Here is a 19,561-nt window from a genome sequence, read left to right on the forward strand (position 1 = left end):
CCTCCTCCACCCCAGCCACCTCCAATTCATCTCATCTGTGTCCATGTTAAGCTCCTTTGCGCCATACTACATCTCTTCATCGCCACCTCCAAGCCTCTCATTGGTGTCCAGGTCAAGCCTTTCTGTGCACCCTGCATCCTTTCATTACTACTTCCAAATCATCTCATGAGTGTCTGGGTGAAGCTCCACGGAAATCTGCTCCTCAGAAGTCCTACTCATCTTATCCTACATCCCTCCATCACTACCACAAGTGTCTACTCCATAGGGTGGGTATCCTGTCCTGTTGTCGGCCACACTACCCCTTCAAGTTCATAAAGACATCACAATGGAGACTATTTACCCATGACATTTCAAAATTCCAGACATACCAAAGTTGCAAAATAAATCATTGTTAACCCTGTATTCAGTCTCTCCTGGTTGAAGAATTTCTGTAACTCTTCTGGTTTTGGCCCGTTCAAGGATTGAAGTGATATAGGGTGACTTTTGTCATCTTTCTCTGTCTCAGGTCAAACTTCTAGATTAAAAACAATGAAAGACATCCAGTAACAGAGCACCCCATTCCTGTCCTAGTTGAATTTGGCATCACAGGCAGACTTCCTGTATGGACATGGTATTGGGCAGTAAAACATGTCATAGTTTGAAATTATGTCCATCAGCATTAATTCACTTATCATGATTCATTTGAAGTGTGAAACTAACAAAGTGCATTTTTTCAATCACATTTATAATATGATATTTTTGTTCTTTGATATATGAGTGTGGACCAGCAGCTGGACAAGGCTTTGTAGTGTCTTCCAGCTCCAGCAAAATGTATAGATTTCTGGGAGCAGATGGTTTGGGAACACCCCATATACAAAAGCATATCTTCTAAGTAGGGAGTACCGGTTGAAAACCCAAATTTTGCAAAGCAGATGGATTTGCCAGACCCTATCTCTGTCATCAGGTAAGTTTTGGTGGGAATTTCTAAAAAGACAGGACAATTAAGACAACAACAACCATCAATCAGCAGGAGAATCTCTCTGGATTTATTCACTATGACCACAGAGTGGCCATGGCAGAATGTGCCCCAAACCTTTTTATACTCTATTTTACAGCACTTAATTGCATGCCTACAATTACACACAGATTATAAAATAGGCCATAAAAATCTGTTCTCAGCTTACCCCCGCCTGAACAAACATGAATCTCCATGCCTAACCCCTCAGGTCAAAGATCATTTACAGTCTCCTGTCCAAAACACAGATGGTACTGTCATAAACAAAGGGACCCTTTTGCCATGCCACTCTTGATTGCCCCGAAACTTCTCCAAGAGGGAACTCCTGACTCGACATACTTTTTATAGCACACAAGACATGATTACAGGTTTTACATTCCATGAAAACAAGGGTACACATACTTTCCACTCACATAAGTCCATCTAAAAAGCTTCAATCCATAATAGTTGTGCCTAACTGAACATTGTTTGAACAAATCAGTGTCATTTAGGGAGAACAATGGTGGGGTTTAGTTGCACTCAAAGCTGTTTGCATCCCTGTCTCCAGTGTGGTGCTGTGCTATTGCTCTAGAATAGCGTCATTTTTACCAGAAGGTGACCACATTTCTGCATGAAATAAAGAATAGAGACAACACTAAAAGCTTTTCATGATGTAAAAGATGTGTTTGCTCTTCTGCTGACCTGCTTTGGCATGTTTTTGGGAGAGTTTCTGGGCGAAAGGGTTATAGGCTACTGCTAGTGGAGCAGTTAGCTCAGACTTAGCCACAGCTGCAGGTTTGTCAGAAGTGGACATTTTCTTCATCAAAACAAGGGCAGAGAAAAACACTGAAAGCTTTTCATGATGTGAAAGATGTGTTTGATCTTCTGCTGACCTGCTTTGGCATGTTTTTGGGAGAGTCTCCAGGGGAGAGGGTTATAGGCTACTGCCAGTGGAGTGATTAGCTCGGACTTAGCCACAGCTGCAGTTTTGTCAGAAGTGGACATTTCTTCATCAAAACAAGGGCAGAGAAAAACACTGAAAGCTTTTCATGATGGAAAAGACGTTTTCACTCTTCTCCTAGTCTGCTTTGGCATCGGTTTGCGATCATTACGGGTTTAGTTTGCCGGTGGACCCAGTGGCTAATGTGGGGTAGCTATTAGCTTGGATGTAGCTATAGGAAATCAGCAGTTTAAATTGGGAGTGGAACACATTTCATTTCTTAAAGAAGCACTAAGAGCCACACTGAAAGCTTGTGTCAGCAGAGAAGAAATTTTTGCATGTCTCCTGACTGACCTTGGCATCAATTTTACCCACTGAGAAGCTCCGCTGTTAACAATCTACGGCAGCGGTAGCCCGTCAGCTCAAGAGTAGCACATGTGTATAACGTCATTTTGTCTTGTCGCTCTGATTGTCCCGTCATGAATGTGACAGACAGAACATCCCTCCAGTCCCCTTTGAGGAATTTCGAAAAGTCCTGTACTTCACAAAAAACTTTCTATGGGAGCTTTCCCAGATGAAACAGTTGATTTGGCGTGTCAGGTTACCATAACCCACATGTGGCTTCTCTTCTGTTTGTCATTACCCTCTTTCTCTCCCTGATTTCCTACAATATCAACACTCCAATCTTTTCCAATTAAATGCAGAAAAACCCACAAAAATCTGGACTTATCAATGGGTCAAAAGAGCATATCTTTCCATTTTTAACCACACTATCTAGTGAGCAAAGTCAGAGTGATAATGAGTGATGAATATTACATGAAAATGCTGCTCTCAAGCCTTTTCCTTTTTTGTTTTCAAGACTTTTCCTTCATTTTTGTCTTCAAATATCTTGTGTTCGTAGCACTGACAAAGGTTCAACTTACAGGCTGTGTGATTAATGCGAGACATCTGCACCTTCAGACTGATGAAACAGCCTCTAAATCCTCAGATTTCTTCAGAAGAATTTTCCTCTCTTTCTCTACAAGCTGCCAGTCGTTTCTTCAGGTTTTGTCAGCACTAGAATTTCATGCATCCCCACTGGGGTGCTCTGTACATAATCGAATATTACAACGCTGAGTGTACACACTTGGTTTTAAATGGTAATGATCCTTTTGGTTTATGTTTCAGGCAATTTCTCACCCTGCATTATGTATACAACTGTGTTTGCCCAAAACAGACTGAAAAGGTTATATTCAAATTACATTGTGTCATCAAGGCATTGACCGTGAAGATACAAAACCGGAATAAATCAAGCAGTGGGGTGCAAGAATCACTGGTGTCAAACAAGGCAGGCGAGAGTGTCCAGCAAAGTCACGGATAAATGATTCACGAGAGCAGAAAATCCGACAAAGTGGAGAAACATCAGCAGGGGAAAACAACTGAAAGAAGCAAAGTGGATTTAAGTCCATGGCCCTTAAGCCTCGCTCCAAGTCATATCTCCTGCTGCAGGTGCCAAAGACTGCCTCTCCAGATCCTGGATATGCATCGCAGCCTCTATGAAGTCAGCCCTCTGGAGTCCATATTAGTGAGGAAGACAAGGTTAGCAAAGAAGTTACCAAAGCTGACCTGTTCAGCTCTGTGGGAGATACAGTGAACCAGAACTGTGCCTGCACAGCGTGGCCATTCAGCTGATTAAGCTGGAGTCTCAGGAGGACCGGGCCCAGGAAAAGAGGTGAAGGAATAGAAGGAGGCATCCCTATCTCATGTAGAATCAATAAGCATCTGTCTCTGTGTTGATCTAACAGATGTGACAGCTGCTTCCTCTTATTCACTGGAACTTTATAAAGACAAATATGCTCATTCCTCTATATATTTAAGTTTGCAGCAATCTGATTTCCTCCTCAGTAGTGACTCCTCAGCATAGATGTTTACAGATAATATCAGGTCAAAATGAAGAACTCCAGATGGGCAGATAGAGAAGTGCTACCAAAATCCCACATGTTCAAATTAGGGGGAAAGTCCTAAAGTAGTCTCACGACAGCAGACATGAATTAAAAACCTCCATCTAAAGTCTGAGGGAGTTAGACAACTGTGCATGGTATGTTTCTTCCAAGTGGTCTGTACAATCTGGCACAGTTCGGCATAATAAAACCCTAATCTTGCTTGTGTTTTCATAGTCAATGTCCAACTTTCGACTTGCGACTGTATAGGAAAATCCATCTCTTTTTAGAGATCTGGATCATTGGGCTTAGCTGAGTATTAAGAGTCAATCTTTTGGCTCTTCAGTTGGTACTTTGGCTTTTTAAATGAGCTAAAAAAATAGATCAAAAGGAAACTGTCTTGAGCAATCTCCTGTTGTTCCTGTAAAAAAAAACAGCTTATATGGTTTGCAAACAACTAATCACTAATAGGGTCCTTACCCCACAGGATTTGTTGGCTTAAAAGTAGCAGTGTGTATTGGCAAGATTTTAGAGATTCAATATGTATCATGGGGTGCCGATATCGAAATACTGCAGTATATTGCGATACTATGAGGAAGGCGATATACTATGATATATATATATATATATATATCTATATATATATATATATATATATATATATATATATATGCAGTGCTTAACAAGGTTATTAGACCACCACCCAAAATAAGGTTTATGCAACAGCTGCCCTAAATTAACAGCATTGGTAATTACCAAAATCATTTTTTTATGTTTCTGCAATGGTTAATACACCAATATTCAGAAGCTCTTTAACCCAAATGATGTTTTTAATGCTAAAATATAGTTATTGTTGTAATCCATGAATTTTCAAATTTACTGATTTTCAAAAAAACTGAAAAAAAAAGTAAAGAACATTATTATTTCTTGAATAATATGTCAAACTATAGTTATTTACTTGCATTCCTGAACAGAAAAATGAGTTTTAGTGGTTGAATGTTATGCTTGATCCATTTCTGACTTCTCAGAGAAGCCCGGTGAGCCGGCTCAAATTTGGGTATAAAAAGGTGAATTCGGTTTGAAATCTCTTATTCCTGTTTAAAATGGTAAAACGTGGACAGCTCAGTGAAAATGAAAGAGTCTGCATTAAGGTGGTCTAATAAATTTGTTAAGCACTGTAAATATATATATATATATATATATATATACGCACTGCCAGGCAGATTAGCTACAGATGCATTGTTTTTTGACAGATTTACCACCAGTAGAGAAATATCATGGATTTTGAATGTCCGGCGAAAACTACATTACATTTTAGTCTAGTTCTTGTCATCTTGACAAAAACTAAACTTAGTTTTTGTCAGTTTTAGTCATCACAGATCTATTTTTGTTAATTTAGTTTTATTCATGGAAAAGTCTAATTTCTAAGTCGACAAAATTAACACCATCAGTGTTTGAATGTGGACAAAATGGATCTATGCAGGTAAATTTGCCCTGTGGTGTTAAAAAGAGGACTAGAAAGTGCTATATAAGCAAGTCCCTTCACCATAATGAACAGAGCTGAAAATAAGATGTGTTAGACTGTCTTGACTGTCTCTGCGTTCATGTTTGAGCCTGATAAACTCAGCTGAGTTTTTTAAACTTCCAGAGGACTTTTCTTTTGATTCTTTTGCTCCTTGTTTTTCAGTCATAATGATGAATTCTAAACTGTTTATGCAGCTTTGCTGCTCGCTGTGTCTGTGTTGCTGTTTTGTTGTGTCTGCTTTGGGCTCAGCGAAGATTTTCTGACTTCTTTTTACCTTTTTTATGGTTGACTTTTAAGAAAAGATAATAACCCTGACTTCAGCACTGTTAGGCTGCAAACCTCACTGGCACTGCAGTGTTAGGTCTGACTGATAACAAGTTTATACAGTCAAAGAATTTTGTGCAGCCCTGCAGCACGTTTTGTTTATGTGTAGAAGCATTAAAGACACTGAAGCGTATGTGATGGTAAATGGTTAAATAAGTGCTGTAAATTTGTTACTTCCTAATCTGTTTTGTGGTGGAATGCTGCTCATTTCCATAAAAAATGAAACAGGTTCATTATGATGGAGATGCATTGTGTGTAATGTTTGTATTATAGCTTGTTTGTTTGTACACAATCAGCATCATATTTTAATGTCATCAGCTTTTATTTAGAAAGGACTGGTTTGCTTAGCACACGCTCCTTTTCACAGAAACTATTATAGCCATTTACAGAGCTACGCACGCTCACGTCTGGGAGCTATAATTAAATGCTAATGGTTTGCAGTACGCAGCTGAATACCATATTAACATCACCCAGAAGAGTTTGTTCTTTCTGTCACTCATTATTGTCTTCTACCGCTGCAAAAGTCACCCCCCCCATACACCTCTAATGACACAGCGGTCAGATGAGCATCTTGGGGAATGACTGTACAAGAATGCAAAGCATGACAGAGACGACACCCAGGATGTTTTTTTCTGGAGATAATAGCGCGCGCCGCTGTACCATAACTCAAAGCACAGCAGCAAAATGAAGCTTATTTGCGTGGGAGAGCCGAGGCAGACGCTGCACGGCTCTACAAAGGCTTTGATTCGTTGTCCTAACAGCAGCTCCAGGCAGTAAATCTTGATGACATCACAGATTAGAAAGCTGGCTCTCTGAGGCTGTGTGCATAAATCTTTTCAGAAAATGAAAGGAGAGGAAATTTTTTCCTCAAGTGCTGCAAAAACAACAAAACAAATAAATAAAAAAACACCTTGTCTGGCATTTTCTCTTATAAAGCAATCTATTTAAAGCATGGAGCCATATTTTAGTAAAGATTGAGAATATTTATCAGCTGGGCAGGTGGGAGGAGCTTAACTTGTAAGAAGAGGCAGACATAACAAACGTCCTTGAAAGTCACCCTTGGAGTTATTTCCTTTTGAGGTGATAGAGGACAAATATTGATGTTGATTCTAACATAAAAAAAATCCTCAAAGCATTATGGGATAGCATACCTGCTCGCAAGGTATTTTCCCCAAACTTTGAGGAATCATCAGGGTGTTTTTGGCAGATGTGAGCCGAGCCTTTGTGTTGGTTCAGCAGTGATTTAGGCCTTTGAACTCTTCTGTGGATGCTATTTTTGCCCAGTCTCTTTCTTAGTGTTGAATCATGAACACTGACTTTAACCCTCAGATACCCTAAAAAAACACTCATCGCTTGGTGTCCAAAAACAGACACCATACATGAATAGATGATAGATAAATATTATTCATTACTATTTTTACCACTTTTTTGGATTGATTTGATCACCAAAATGAGTCCTGATGAGAAATATCATCACATTATGATGTATTTTCAGGATTTAACCCTTTAAATGCCAGTTTAATAGCGGAAAATCCCTGTTATTATAAACATTAATCCACCATTTAAAGCCTATTGATATATTTTTGAATTAACATACCCTAAATACCACAACATATTATTCCACATTTTCTGATTTTAAAAATCTTCTGGGGGCCGGATGGGTAGCCGTGGTGGACCTGATGTGGTCCCCGGGCCACCAGTTGATGATCCCTGCTCTAAAGGATAGAAATGACAAAATGTGACTAAAACTTAAAGGCATTTAATCTAACGACTAAGACAGAGACTAAAATAGTTATCAAAATTAACACTGACAGGAACAGCTGAAAATTTGAAGCCTAATGTCATAAAATGTGTGTTTTTTTTTTTTACTGTGATGGCTGGGGGATAAAAAATTGTGGTTTTAATGAGTTTTCATTCATTTTTGGTCACAAAGGTATACTGAGTTTATACAAAAAGGGTACAGGGTGTATAATTCTGAAAGTAAAATTTTAAAATTCTATGAAAAAAAAATAGCCTGAAATCTATGTTGTTAGCATTAACACAGCCAAAATAATTTAAAAAAGAAATCAGAAAATACGTTAAAAAGCTGCATAATGGCCTTATGAGTCTGTAAGGTTAATGGAGTCTAGTGAAGCCTGCAGGTCTTTAAAACTAGTTGTAGTTCCTTTTGAGACCTCCTGGATGAGTTCTTGATGTGCTCTTGGATTAACTTTGGTAGTCCGGTCACTCCTGGGAAGGTTCACCACTGTTCCCAGTTTTCTCCATTTGTGGATAATGGCTCTTAATGTGGTTACCTGGAGTTCCAAAGCCTCTATTTGTCAGAAAGGCTCTGTTTTAAATAGTTTTTGAATTCAACAGGTCTGGCAGTAATTAGGCCTTAGAAGAGAAATTAATCTAACTCAGCTTTCAAATTCACAGTTGGTCACTGTTAATTCATGATTTACCTGGCCCTATTTTTCACACAAGGCCAGGTAGCTTTGGATGTCTTTTTTCCCTTAATAAATGACATCATAATTTAAAAGTTGCAATTTGTATTTACTCTGGTTGTCTTTCTGTAAAACTAAGATTAATTTGATGATCTGAAACACAAACGTGTGATAAATATGCAAAAAAGAATAAGAAATCCGGAAGGGGGAATACTTTTTCACAGCACTGAATATGCATGAAGGGTGCTCGTTAAACAAACTTGCCTTTGAGTGCAAGAGGAAGACTCAAGCTTTTTGTGCTTCTGCACTGAATATCAGTTTAAATTTCTGGTCTTGGAGCATACAGGAAAGGTTGAAAAAACAACAAAGTACTAGAGAGTTAGCTGAAAGAAATACACTTCATATTCTGATCCTTGACAGTGCTTTGTTGTCAGACTTCTGTTTGCCATTGATTGGTCTTGACAGCGCTGTAGGACAGAGATAGACAAAGATAGTCTTTACATTTGATGTAGGATGTACTGTCTGTCCTGGAAACACAGGTGAAGCACCTAAAGGAAGATTATTCATACATGGCAGTCGAGGTTGGGGAAAAGTCAAACATGCTGGCCACGTTCAAAGGCTAAAATGTGTAGGTTGCAGCTCATAGTTGTGGTCAGAAGGTTGTTGGTGCTCACCGACACACAAGGAAGAAATCAGGCGTGGGAGGTTACTGGTAAGAGCTTAGGACTGGCCTGAGGGAACAATCTGTACAGAGAGGGGAAAGACTAAAGTTATAATAAGCAGAGGAGAGATCCTGCTGAACCTCAGTGGAAACACTACTGATGGTTGGAATAAATAAATAAATACATACATACATACATACATACATAAAACTATATGTTTTGTTGCCGCAGGACGGTAAGGTAGTGGTGCACTTGCTACAAGTATGCATTCCTTATAAAACCTGAATTAAAACTGTGCTCATATTTCTTAAGTCAAACAAGTTTTCAGTAGATGATAGACTCTGTCAGGTTTGTTCCCTAAATTTGTTCACTAAATTTGTTTTTAAACCATGGACTTACAGGGTACAGCTTTAGACCGAGGGTATTTCAGACTGAGGCCTGAATGTCCGGCTAACAGGGCATCTGTATAATGCTTTGGAAAGAAACCAGTCATGGTTTTTGGGCATCTGACAAGCACGACTCCTGGGTGACCCCCCTGGGAGGTTTTCAATACATCCCCCTGTGGTAGGTAAGACAAACCCTCAACAAGAGATTTATATTTCTCAAGCAGTATGAAGCAAATATAAATCTACCTGAAGCTGGAAAACAGCATGAGTTACTTCTAAGCTAAAAGAAAAGCCCACTGCCGAGCAAACCAAGTCATTTCAGCCACAAAAGAGCCACTACACTGTTATTTAAATAGTTCCTAAAAATGTCTTGAATGAACCCGTTCATTTTAATGTAAAGATGAAAGATCAAATATATGGGACAGTGCAGAATTTTTAGGCATGTTTGGGCCGAAGACCAAGGTTGAAGTAAGGTGTAGATATGGTTAGTTAGCCGCCTAAGGGCAGCATTGGGCAAGAAGGTGGACTGACACAATCCTGGTTGTGCTCTGGACGTCTGAGAGCTCAGCTATTTTACTGGTAGCTAGCAGAAATGGAATGTTGTGGACTTTGACAAACTTCTTTGATATTGTGAAACAGGCAAATTCAATGCAACTTAAAGGTGTATCATGCAAAGATGAGGCTATAGATGAACACCATCGAGAAGTGCTGCCCTCCTCTCTGGACCAAAGCTCATTCAAAATGGAATGAAGCAAAATAGAAAACTGTTCTGTGGTCAGATTAATTCCTTTTGGAAACCCTGGATGCCATGTCCTGCAGGCAAAGAGGAGAGGCACCAAACAGTTTATCAGTGCACAGTTCTAACGGCCTGCATCTCTGATGGTATGGGGTTGCATTAGGGCCAGGGTGTGGCCAGCTTACACATCTGGAAAGGAACCATCAATGCTGAAAAGTACATCGAGGTTTTAGAGGAACATATGCTCCCATCCAGACAACGTCTCTTTAAGGGAAGGCCTTGCAAATTTCTGCAAGACAATGCTAAACCACATACCACATCCATCATAACAGTATAACATCGCAGTAGAAGAGTCCGGGTGCTGAACTGGCCTACCTATAGTCCAGATCTTTCGCTAGTAGACACATTTGGGATATCAAAATGACAAAATCTGGTTAAAAAGACCCAAGACTGTTGAGAAGTTAAAATCTTGAATCAGACAAGAATGGGATAACATTGTTTTTACAGAACTCAGGCAACTGGTCTCTTTACTTCCCGGTGTGTCTACAGACCGTTGTTAAAAAAGTAGAAGCTGCACAATGGTAAACATGGACCTGGCCTTACCTTTTTGAGATGTGTTGCTACCATCAAACTTAATATGAGCTAAAATTTCTATGAAATGGTAAAAATGTCTCAGTTTCAAAATCTGATATGTTGTTTATTTTCTATTGTCAATAAAACGTGGGTTTAAGAGAATTGCAAACCATTGTATTCTGTTTTAATTAACATTTCACACAATGCCCCAATTTTTTTTGGAATTGGGGTTGTACGTATCAGTGTAACATAGTCTATATTTTGGAGTAATTTCGATTTTACAGTTTAAAATCTTGTGTAAAATACATTTGATCAATCTTGAGCTAATGGAGAAACAGTGTATTTTGTTATGTGAGTGCTAAGAAGTTTTCTTTTTTTGGAAATTTAGGCAACATATATGCCAAACTAATTTACTGAAAACATATGTATTTTATTAATTTTCCAAACGCATCATGGTCAGATGATGATGTTTTGCAAACAACCTTCACATACACAGATCTGCAAAATGACTGAAATGTCATAGCCTTCATGCCAGGCCAGTGGATGATGGTTTAAGTTTCTAATGTGCATACACACAGAACCTCCTCCTCCTCAGAGTTAATGTTTGTGTGAGGGTTAAGTGAAGTAGGATTGCTACTCCAAGTAACTAAAACAACAAAGCATGCACATTTTAGGAAAATTTCAACTAGGGTAGAGCAGCATAAACAGAAAGCAGCATAAACAAGTGCTTTAGTCCACCTACTGACACATGGCTTTGCATGAAGGTTTGTGTTTCAAAGCAACTGCATATAGTCATTGAAACAGTGCCATTTCCAAAAGTTTGCAGTATGAAGTCAATTCTCCAAACCTTCCATTTCCAGGAACCCAAAAAGCCAACAAACACCAAACAGATAACCTTTATTTGCTAAAATTGTTTTCTAAATATGGCATTATCTGCTGCTATATTCTTCCCTTTTATGGGAAAATCTCCAGATAAATAAAACCAAATGTCTTCAATGCACAAAAAAAGCAGCCAGCACAGCAGCATTTGTCCACTAGGATAAATCTTTACCCGATGTATTCTAGTGATAAAATGACTGTGGTGTTTTTTGCCCTGCAGTGATTCAGTTATTTACCTGAGTGGCGAGGCTGGAGATGTCCACCACTGTGACAGAGTTCCCACAGCTTGCCCATACTGAGTCATCCAACACCAACAGTGTCCGCACTGGTTCTGAGCCCAGACCCACACATCTGCTGGAGTCAGGGTCCCAGAGGTCATCTGAAAAACAAACCAAAAAAAGAAAACCACCAGAACGTTAGAAAGAACATCCTCAAAACAACTAAACCCTCAAACCACGGTTTTTGACCAGAAAGCCTTTGTGCATGGATATTTAGAAGAGGTCATGATCAGTCAGGGTCCAGAGATTGGCATCTATGGACATAGTGTTTTAATTCATAGATTGTGTTAGAAATATGCGTAGCCACTGCCCTCCACAGGTTAAAAACAGCGCACTGCAAGTGAATTTTTCTATTGGCTGATTTGACATATGAAGGTGGTGACATGGTCGACATATGAAGAGCCAGCTTTTTTCATTACAGAGCTCAACAGTGACCATCTAGTGTAGCACAAACATTAAATTTATCCATTAAAAAACAGTTAACTTGAGTAGTAACAGCAAACAAGCAACAGATTCCCCATTCCTAGGAGTCGGTCAGGTGACGCATTATCAGGGATACGTTTTGGACAGTCGGATACCTAATTACTGCAGGGCCCGCCTCTCGCCCAATTACAGCTGGGATAGGCTCCAGCCTATCCAGCCCCCCCGCAACCTCTAACGGGATAAGCGCTGTAGAGGATGGATGGATGTTCTGGAGATATAAAAAAGGAAAAATGGTACCAAATGAAGAGCTGTATAGTAGCTTAAAAATTGGCTCTAATTACCGAGCTGAGCAAAATAATCCAGATCTTTAAAAAGAGCTGCGATTCCCTTCAGTCTGAGCTAGGCTGGGCAGACATATACAAAGCCATTCTTGTTGTTTTATATCAGATCACATCAGGTGACAGGGTGGTTTTAATGTCTGTCAGGCTGCATTACGTTTACTCTTCCATTTCATTGTGGATGATGGCATCTCAGACCACCTTTGTATGCAGTCTGAGCCATCAGATTTCAATCTGTTTTCAGTAAGCATTGAGGTGAATCCACACAAAGCATTGAGGATTACCTCTTGGTGTCTGAATGTCCAAATCTGATGTAAATCCTTGCTAATGTATTTTATAGATAGAATGACTGTCATACTGCTGGAATGTGGGTAGTTTTGCCTGGGTACACAAATAAAGCTTGTTATTTTTTTCTTGAAGGAAGGTTTCAAAAGGCTTGTGGTTCCCAGCTGTTTCTCCTTAGAGCGCCTCCTTTTTCGTTTTTACCAACAGCCGTTCCCCCTAACCCAAACAAAAAATAATTCATGTACATCCTGTCACAAATATAAAATTAGTTTAAAATTTTAAAGATAATATCCTGATATAAAAAGCCTTCTTGATCCATTTGTTTCTACCAGAAGATATCTGTAGCAACTATCCTTGAGGTGTGTGACTATAACCCAGCCAGCATGTCCATACGGGCCCCCTATGGGTCATATGTTGGCTACAAACATGGGTCTTAAGTGGGTTAATCCACAGCTTCCATGGTGGCTCCAACTGTGATTGCCAATTAATTTAAACTGAAATGGGGCTCATATGGGTCTCATAGGTTGAAATCAGCATGGGCAATCACAGGTGGGGCCACCATGGAACCTGTAGAAGCTGTGTGGAATCTCATTTCAGCCACTTGAACCAACAGTCTCATTCTTTTGGTCATAAAGCTCATGACTATAGGTGAGGGTTGGAACTAAGACAGACCCTTCACTTGGGGCGAAGACACCCTCCAAATCTGAGGGGAACAGTCCACCATTTTCAGGCAGAGAACCTTGACCTCAGACTTAGAAGTGCTGACTCTTCCTGACTGCTTCACTACAAACTGCCCCAGTGCATGCTGGAGGTCCCTGGCTGAAGAAGCCAACAGAACCAGATCATCAGAGAATAGCAGAGATGTAATTCTGAGGCCACCCAACCAAACCCCCCCCCAACACACACACACACACACACACCTGTGCTTCAAGCTCCTGTCATTGAAAATCACAAACAGATTTGGAGATAAGAGGCAGCACTGGCGGAGGCCAACAGGCCAACATGTCTGACTCTGTGCCTAGGACGTGAACACAGCCTTTCTCTTTGGATGTACAGGGACCTGATGGCTCCCCCTGCGGGACACGCTCATAAGCCTTCTCTAGGTTAAATCAAGGGTGTCAAACTCAAGGCCTGGGGCCAAATCCAGCCCTAGGATTGATTAAATCTGGCCCAGAAGATCATATCATATTTGTATTATAACTGGTCCACCAGTATGTATGCAGATTTCCTCCAATATAATAACGTAAACTTCAACTTGATTATTTAAAATATCCTTGTTAAGCCATAAAAAACAGAAAAAGTAAAGGGTAAGAAAGATTTCATAAAAAAAAATAATATTATGGGAAAGAAATTAATTTGTGTTTTATTTCATATTTTCAATTTTGCATCTCAAGATTACGACTCAAACTTATGATTTTGACTGTTTATTTCATACTTTGACCCTTTCAACTCATAATTTGCACTTTATGTCACATTTTTATCTTTTGGATTCCCAATTTTAAATTTTAAGTCATATTTTGATCTTTTCAACTCCTTACTTTGACTTTTTAATCCTTTATTTTGACTTTTAAAAACATTATTTCAATTTTTTCTCATATTTTGACACTTTAAAGGAATATTTTCACTTTTTTTAACATATTTTGACCTTTTACACTCCCACTTTTGAATTTAAGTCATATTTTTATCCTTTTAAGCCGGCATTTTGAAATGTAGCTCATATTTTGACATTTTCAACTCCTAATTTTTGGCTTTTTAATCCCATATTCTGGACTATCAGACTCACAAATTAAAAACTTTAAGTCATTTGAACCCATGATTTCAAAATTGATCTCATATTTTAACCTTTCAAACTTATGATTTCAACTTTCTCCTCGTATAATTGCTGTTTAAAAACTTTTTTTTTTTCAATTTTAGTATCGTGTTCTGATCTTTTGAACTAACAAATCTTAGCATTTTAGCATTTATAATTTTAGCATTAATAACATTTTAGCTTTTTTGAATTTCTAAATGATTTATCATCAGTGCTGTTTATTTTCATTTTTTATTACTGGTGAAAAGGAGGTTGACGGTTTATGGTTAAATCTTGACCCTGTTAGGCCCTCAGGTTAGACCTGAATCCGGCCCCTGCTGTGATTGAGTTTGACACTCCTGGTTTAAATAGTATTTTATATTGACTTGAGAGCTGCATTAAGTGAGGAGGGGGGCAATGTGTGGTCCCCAGGCTGCAAGCTGCTCACTTCTGGTTTAGGTGGACTAATATACAGCACATAAGCACAATTATAATGTTGACAGCTTCAGAGCAGATAAAGTCTCATGCTTCCCCCTGAGATCTTTGGGCATGGGGTAGCCCAGACCCCAGGGTGGTAACCAAGGTTCTAAAGGACCATACACCCTCATTTCACCCTTAGGTAGGTCCTGATCAGTCTGCCTTGGATGGTTACGACATTATGGCTAACAATCAACCCTAAAACAGCAGCACTAACTGTACAATCCTGCAGCTGATGGTGACAGTAAGAATGAGTTCGCTCACTTTATCCCTCTCCCCCTCCCAACCCTGCTCACGATGCTCTAAAGGCATTTTCTGAAATTCCAGGGCAGAAACACCTCAGCTGAAACTGTGGGGTTTACTTACTCTCTAAAATCCCTCGCTATTATCACAGCTAGCCAACAGCTCAGTTAATAAACTCTCGACACGTCCCCCACTTCTATTGGAACACACTGAGCAAGGCAATTAAATTCAACTCTTCCCACTTGTACCTCAGCGAGTAAGCTTGGTGTTTACTTTAAAAATACTCTTAAAATGTTGTTGAGCAATTACTAAAACATCAGCGGAGAGGGTTCACAGTGGAGAGGGTCATTTTCTCTCACTCTAATGAAAAAACAGCCATATGAAAGAAAACAAACTACAGGTTGACTTTATCAAGACTGCAGATTTCCATTTAAATGTCTACGCATCGTGCATCACAATGCTTGCAACCTTGCCACCCACGCTAATAAGCGGTGTACGCTTTAATCCACTTTCCGACTATTTATCATCCGTTCTTTTTCCCCTCTCTCTCCCTCCCTTCCTGTCTGACTCCCTCTCTTTTTGCTTCATCACTGTGAAAATGAAGCAGACCTTTTTTTCTTTGAGCTTTAATCACGGGGCACACGTTGCAGCCGCAACAGAAGCACATTAAAGAAGTGAATTACATAAGCATTTCCTTTGCTGTGCGTTAATGAAGCAAAATTAGAGAAGGGAGTGCACCCAGCCATTTAATTAACATTTTGAGTTGTTTATTTCTGCCTTTCATAGCAGAATAGCTTCACAATGCCTTCTGACTTACACAGGTTAATTGCTTGGCATGTTATAAAGGTCATATTTCCTTTTTTTTCCCCAAAATCCACTCTTGTAAATGTCCCTCTGGATCCTAGCAGTAAGCAAAGCAACAGCAAAGCTTCTCCCTCTTTGCAGAACAGTTTGTCACACTTCCAAACTTCTCCGTCTTGTTTTGCTAAATATTTTCATTGTAGGTTGACAGGATGTCTGATGTGAATATCTCGGTTAGGAGAGCTGGAGCGCATTATTCACCAGGCAACAATGTGTTGCATGCATTCATAAGCCTTTTGATACAAGTCTCAGCTGAAACCTTGGCATTTCCTGGCTGCTGCAGTCTTGTTTTTAGACAGTAGCTTGCTAGTCAAAGGCATAAATCTTTAACAGATGTGCCGAATCCACAAACATCCCCGCCATCCTCCAGAGCTTTTCTCTTGTCTGTTTTTTTTTTTAATATACAAAGCATGAATGGTAATATTTAATCAGCAGGCAGCAGCTTGGTGTAATTAATCATCCTTTCTGCTTGGGAGGAGAGAGCAGCGCAGGAGGACGGCAGGCACATTGATGTTCTATGGCCAGGTAAGAGGAACCTGGTGATAGAGCTATTGTGCTCCTGCTGACTGTGAAGGCTGCAAACCAGCGCTCAGATGGTGTAAAGCCCCCCTGGCCTCGTGCAATGCCTGACTAAACATGGCGTGCCATCTACCACATGGTGTTATTTTCATACTTACAGCGGGTGTGAAAATCACCAGGAAAAGGAATGAGCAGTGATTCTGAGGCAACTGTTTGAAAGGCAGCTCTAAAACACAATTATACAAACACTCTGTGAGTGAAAAATTCATCAGCCATGACTCATAACATCATTTCTAATAGGCCACATGAATGAAACCAATTAAGATTTGAGCACAAAAGATGTTTACCACAGAGCGGATTTGTACATTTATAATGAATGAAAACAATAGAAAAGCATGTGTGCTAATTATTTCACCAAAGGAAAAATATGTTGATTAACAAAACTCTTTTGCATCAGATACAATGTGGCATTTCATCATAATGTGCAGATATTTTCTGGATTCAGATATGACTGTGCTTCCTCTATTAATGGCACCTGCACTGTGGAGACGACTACCAGAGGAAATTAGAGAAGGAAAATCAATACGTTTGAAATCCCCTCTGAAAACACAACCTTTAAACAAGCTTTTCATGTGAAAGGTGTTTGTATTTCCTGCATCCCCTGTACTTTCCTCTGCAGTGCCCATGAAAAGCATTCACTCCTTTAGAAGTTTTATTCTTTTATTGACTTTATAAATCAATCATGATCAATAAAATTAGGCTTTTTTGACTAAAAAAAATTAAGATTGTCCACCAGGATTTTCCTACAGTGCTTAACAAATGTATTAGACCATAGCCCACTGTAAGGTTTATGCCACAGCTGCCCTAAATTAACAACATTAGTAATTACTAAAATCACATTTTTATGTTTCCTTAAGGGTTAATACATCAGTATGTAGATGCTCTTTAACCAGAATGATATTTTAATGCTAAAACATTATTGTCCATAAACTTTAAAATTGACTGCTTACAAAAAAGAGAAAAAAATAGTAAAGCACTTCATTATGTATTGATTCAGATGTCAAATTATAGTTATTTAACTGCATTCCTGAACAGAAAAAATAGTTTTGTTGGTTGAATGTTGTGCTTGAGTAGCCCAGTGTGCCCGCTCAATTTTGGGTATATAAAGGTGAATCGATTCGAGATTCCTGTTTAAAAATGGTAGAGCGATAAGAGACCTCGTTGAAAATGAAAGAGTCCACATTAAAGCACTCCATGATCCTGGATGGTCCCTGAGACAATTTGGGAAAGACCCAGAGTTCTCATGGTGTGGTTGAGTCTGCTTTGGAGTCAATTGCCAATACTGGTACTTACAAAATATGCCAAGGAAGAGGCAGGAAACTAAAGTCAGACACGTCAAGATTTGAAGTACTAGAGACAGAAGAAAGACCACTGCTGATCTTCAGCGGAGATGAATGCTTCTAGATCAGAGTCTGAGAAAGTCTCCAGAATGACCATAAGCAGACGACTGACAGAACGAGGCTTAAAGGGAAGAACAGCAGGGAAGAGGCCAATACTGAGGCTTGCAAACGTCCAGAAATGCCTCAGACTTGCCAGGGAGCTCAAACACTGGAGTCCCACAGGCACTGAAATCCCTTCAACTCAGCTTCCTCTTCTCTACATCCTCCCAGTTCATCCACTGTCCCTACTTAGCCTGAACCACAGCCTTAGTGCACCTTACTACTTCCTCCCGTCTACATACCTGCTCTACTACCAGCTTCCTTCTATCTTTAGGACCTGCTTTGTTAAATCAGGGCAGAGCACCGACCTAGGGTCGACAAGGACCCTACTGTGGCTGTAGGCATAAATGAGGGGTTTTTCCGGGAGAATCACTAACTAAGGCTCTAAAATGCTCCAAAACCACCAAACTTTACAGAAAATTGCATCCCAGTAGAAAGATTGGTGGAATTGTGAAAGTCCATCAAGCAAACGCAAGATAGGGAACTGGGTAAGAGCTGCATGCATTAAAATCAGTGCACATCTGTATCATGATTAACAAAAAATAGTCTATTGGGACCATCCTTCTAAAATGTACAGGAAGTGCACCACAAACAGCTTAAGGTCAGATTTTGGCATTTTTGGGTGATTCACAAGTGTCCTATTCTAACGAACTATTCAAATAGATTTTAGCTGATTGACTCTAGAATCTGTTTGCTCATACTAGACAACCTGGAGATCTAAAATAGTGTGACCTGTGAGTTTTCACCACAGGGCAGGGCCAGGACTGGAGCCCAAACTTAAACTATTTTTGTACATTTTTTGGCAGTAAAAATACACCACTAATGCCTTATAAATTTATAATGCTTATGTCAATCATCACCAAACTTCCCACGGATTATCACAGCACCCCCTTTAATCCGATTTCTGATTTTTTTTTTTTTTTTTTTTTTAGTTTCCCTTTAAATATTCAGCCCCCACACACCATTCAGCCTAGGCTCATGATTTTTGGTCTACATATGGGTTATCATAAGACCTACAAAAAAGCCTCTTGGACCCATGCCCAAATCCAAACAGGAAGTCCACCAGCTGCATCTCAGTTTCAAAATAAGGCATTTATGATGGTGCCAAATGATGTAAACCTATTATAACTTTAGTGTAAAAAAAAAGTCTGTGAACTTCTGCTCTTTCTTGCCAGACAACAGTATTACACTGACCACCATGCAAATGCCCCATCATAGCGCCCCCTACTGGCAATTAGGACATGCACTGAGGTGTGAGGGCCCTTCAGTGCTGCTTGCAGCTCTAGGTATTTGTGTTTCTTTAATCTTTTTTGATTTGATCATAGTTTTATTTAGGTTTCTTTTGTCTTTTTTATTTGTAACAGAGTTGCAAGACTGCCTTTAATTTTGTATGTCTTTCAAGACCTCCTACACAACTGTGTATGCTTTGTTTAGCATCAACCTCTGTTTTCATACAATAACAATTTTTGAGAAGAAAAAAAAAACTAACACCAACAAGGGCAGCAC

At 39.5% G+C, this 19,561-nt stretch overlaps 1 protein-coding gene across 5 annotated transcripts in view; it reads right to left on the reverse strand.

Moving 5' to 3' along the window:
• The window catches only part of arhgef10la (Rho guanine nucleotide exchange factor (GEF) 10-like a), a 311,778-nt gene that overhangs the window by 36,488 nt on the left and 255,729 nt on the right, over nucleotides 1–19,561 (reverse strand). For all 5 annotated transcript variants that reach the window (XM_041784009.1, XM_041784008.1, XM_041784013.1 and 2 more), the window contains one exon: nucleotides 11,580–11,722. In XM_041784009.1, the coding sequence (XP_041639943.1) occupies nucleotides 11,580–11,722 (143 nt within the window). The remainder of the gene's footprint in view (nucleotides 1–11,579; nucleotides 11,723–19,561) is intronic.

This window comes from Cheilinus undulatus, linkage group 3 (assembly GCF_018320785.1).
Source record: "Cheilinus undulatus linkage group 3, ASM1832078v1, whole genome shotgun sequence".
Lineage (NCBI taxonomy): Eukaryota > Metazoa > Chordata > Actinopteri > Labriformes > Labridae > Cheilinus > Cheilinus undulatus.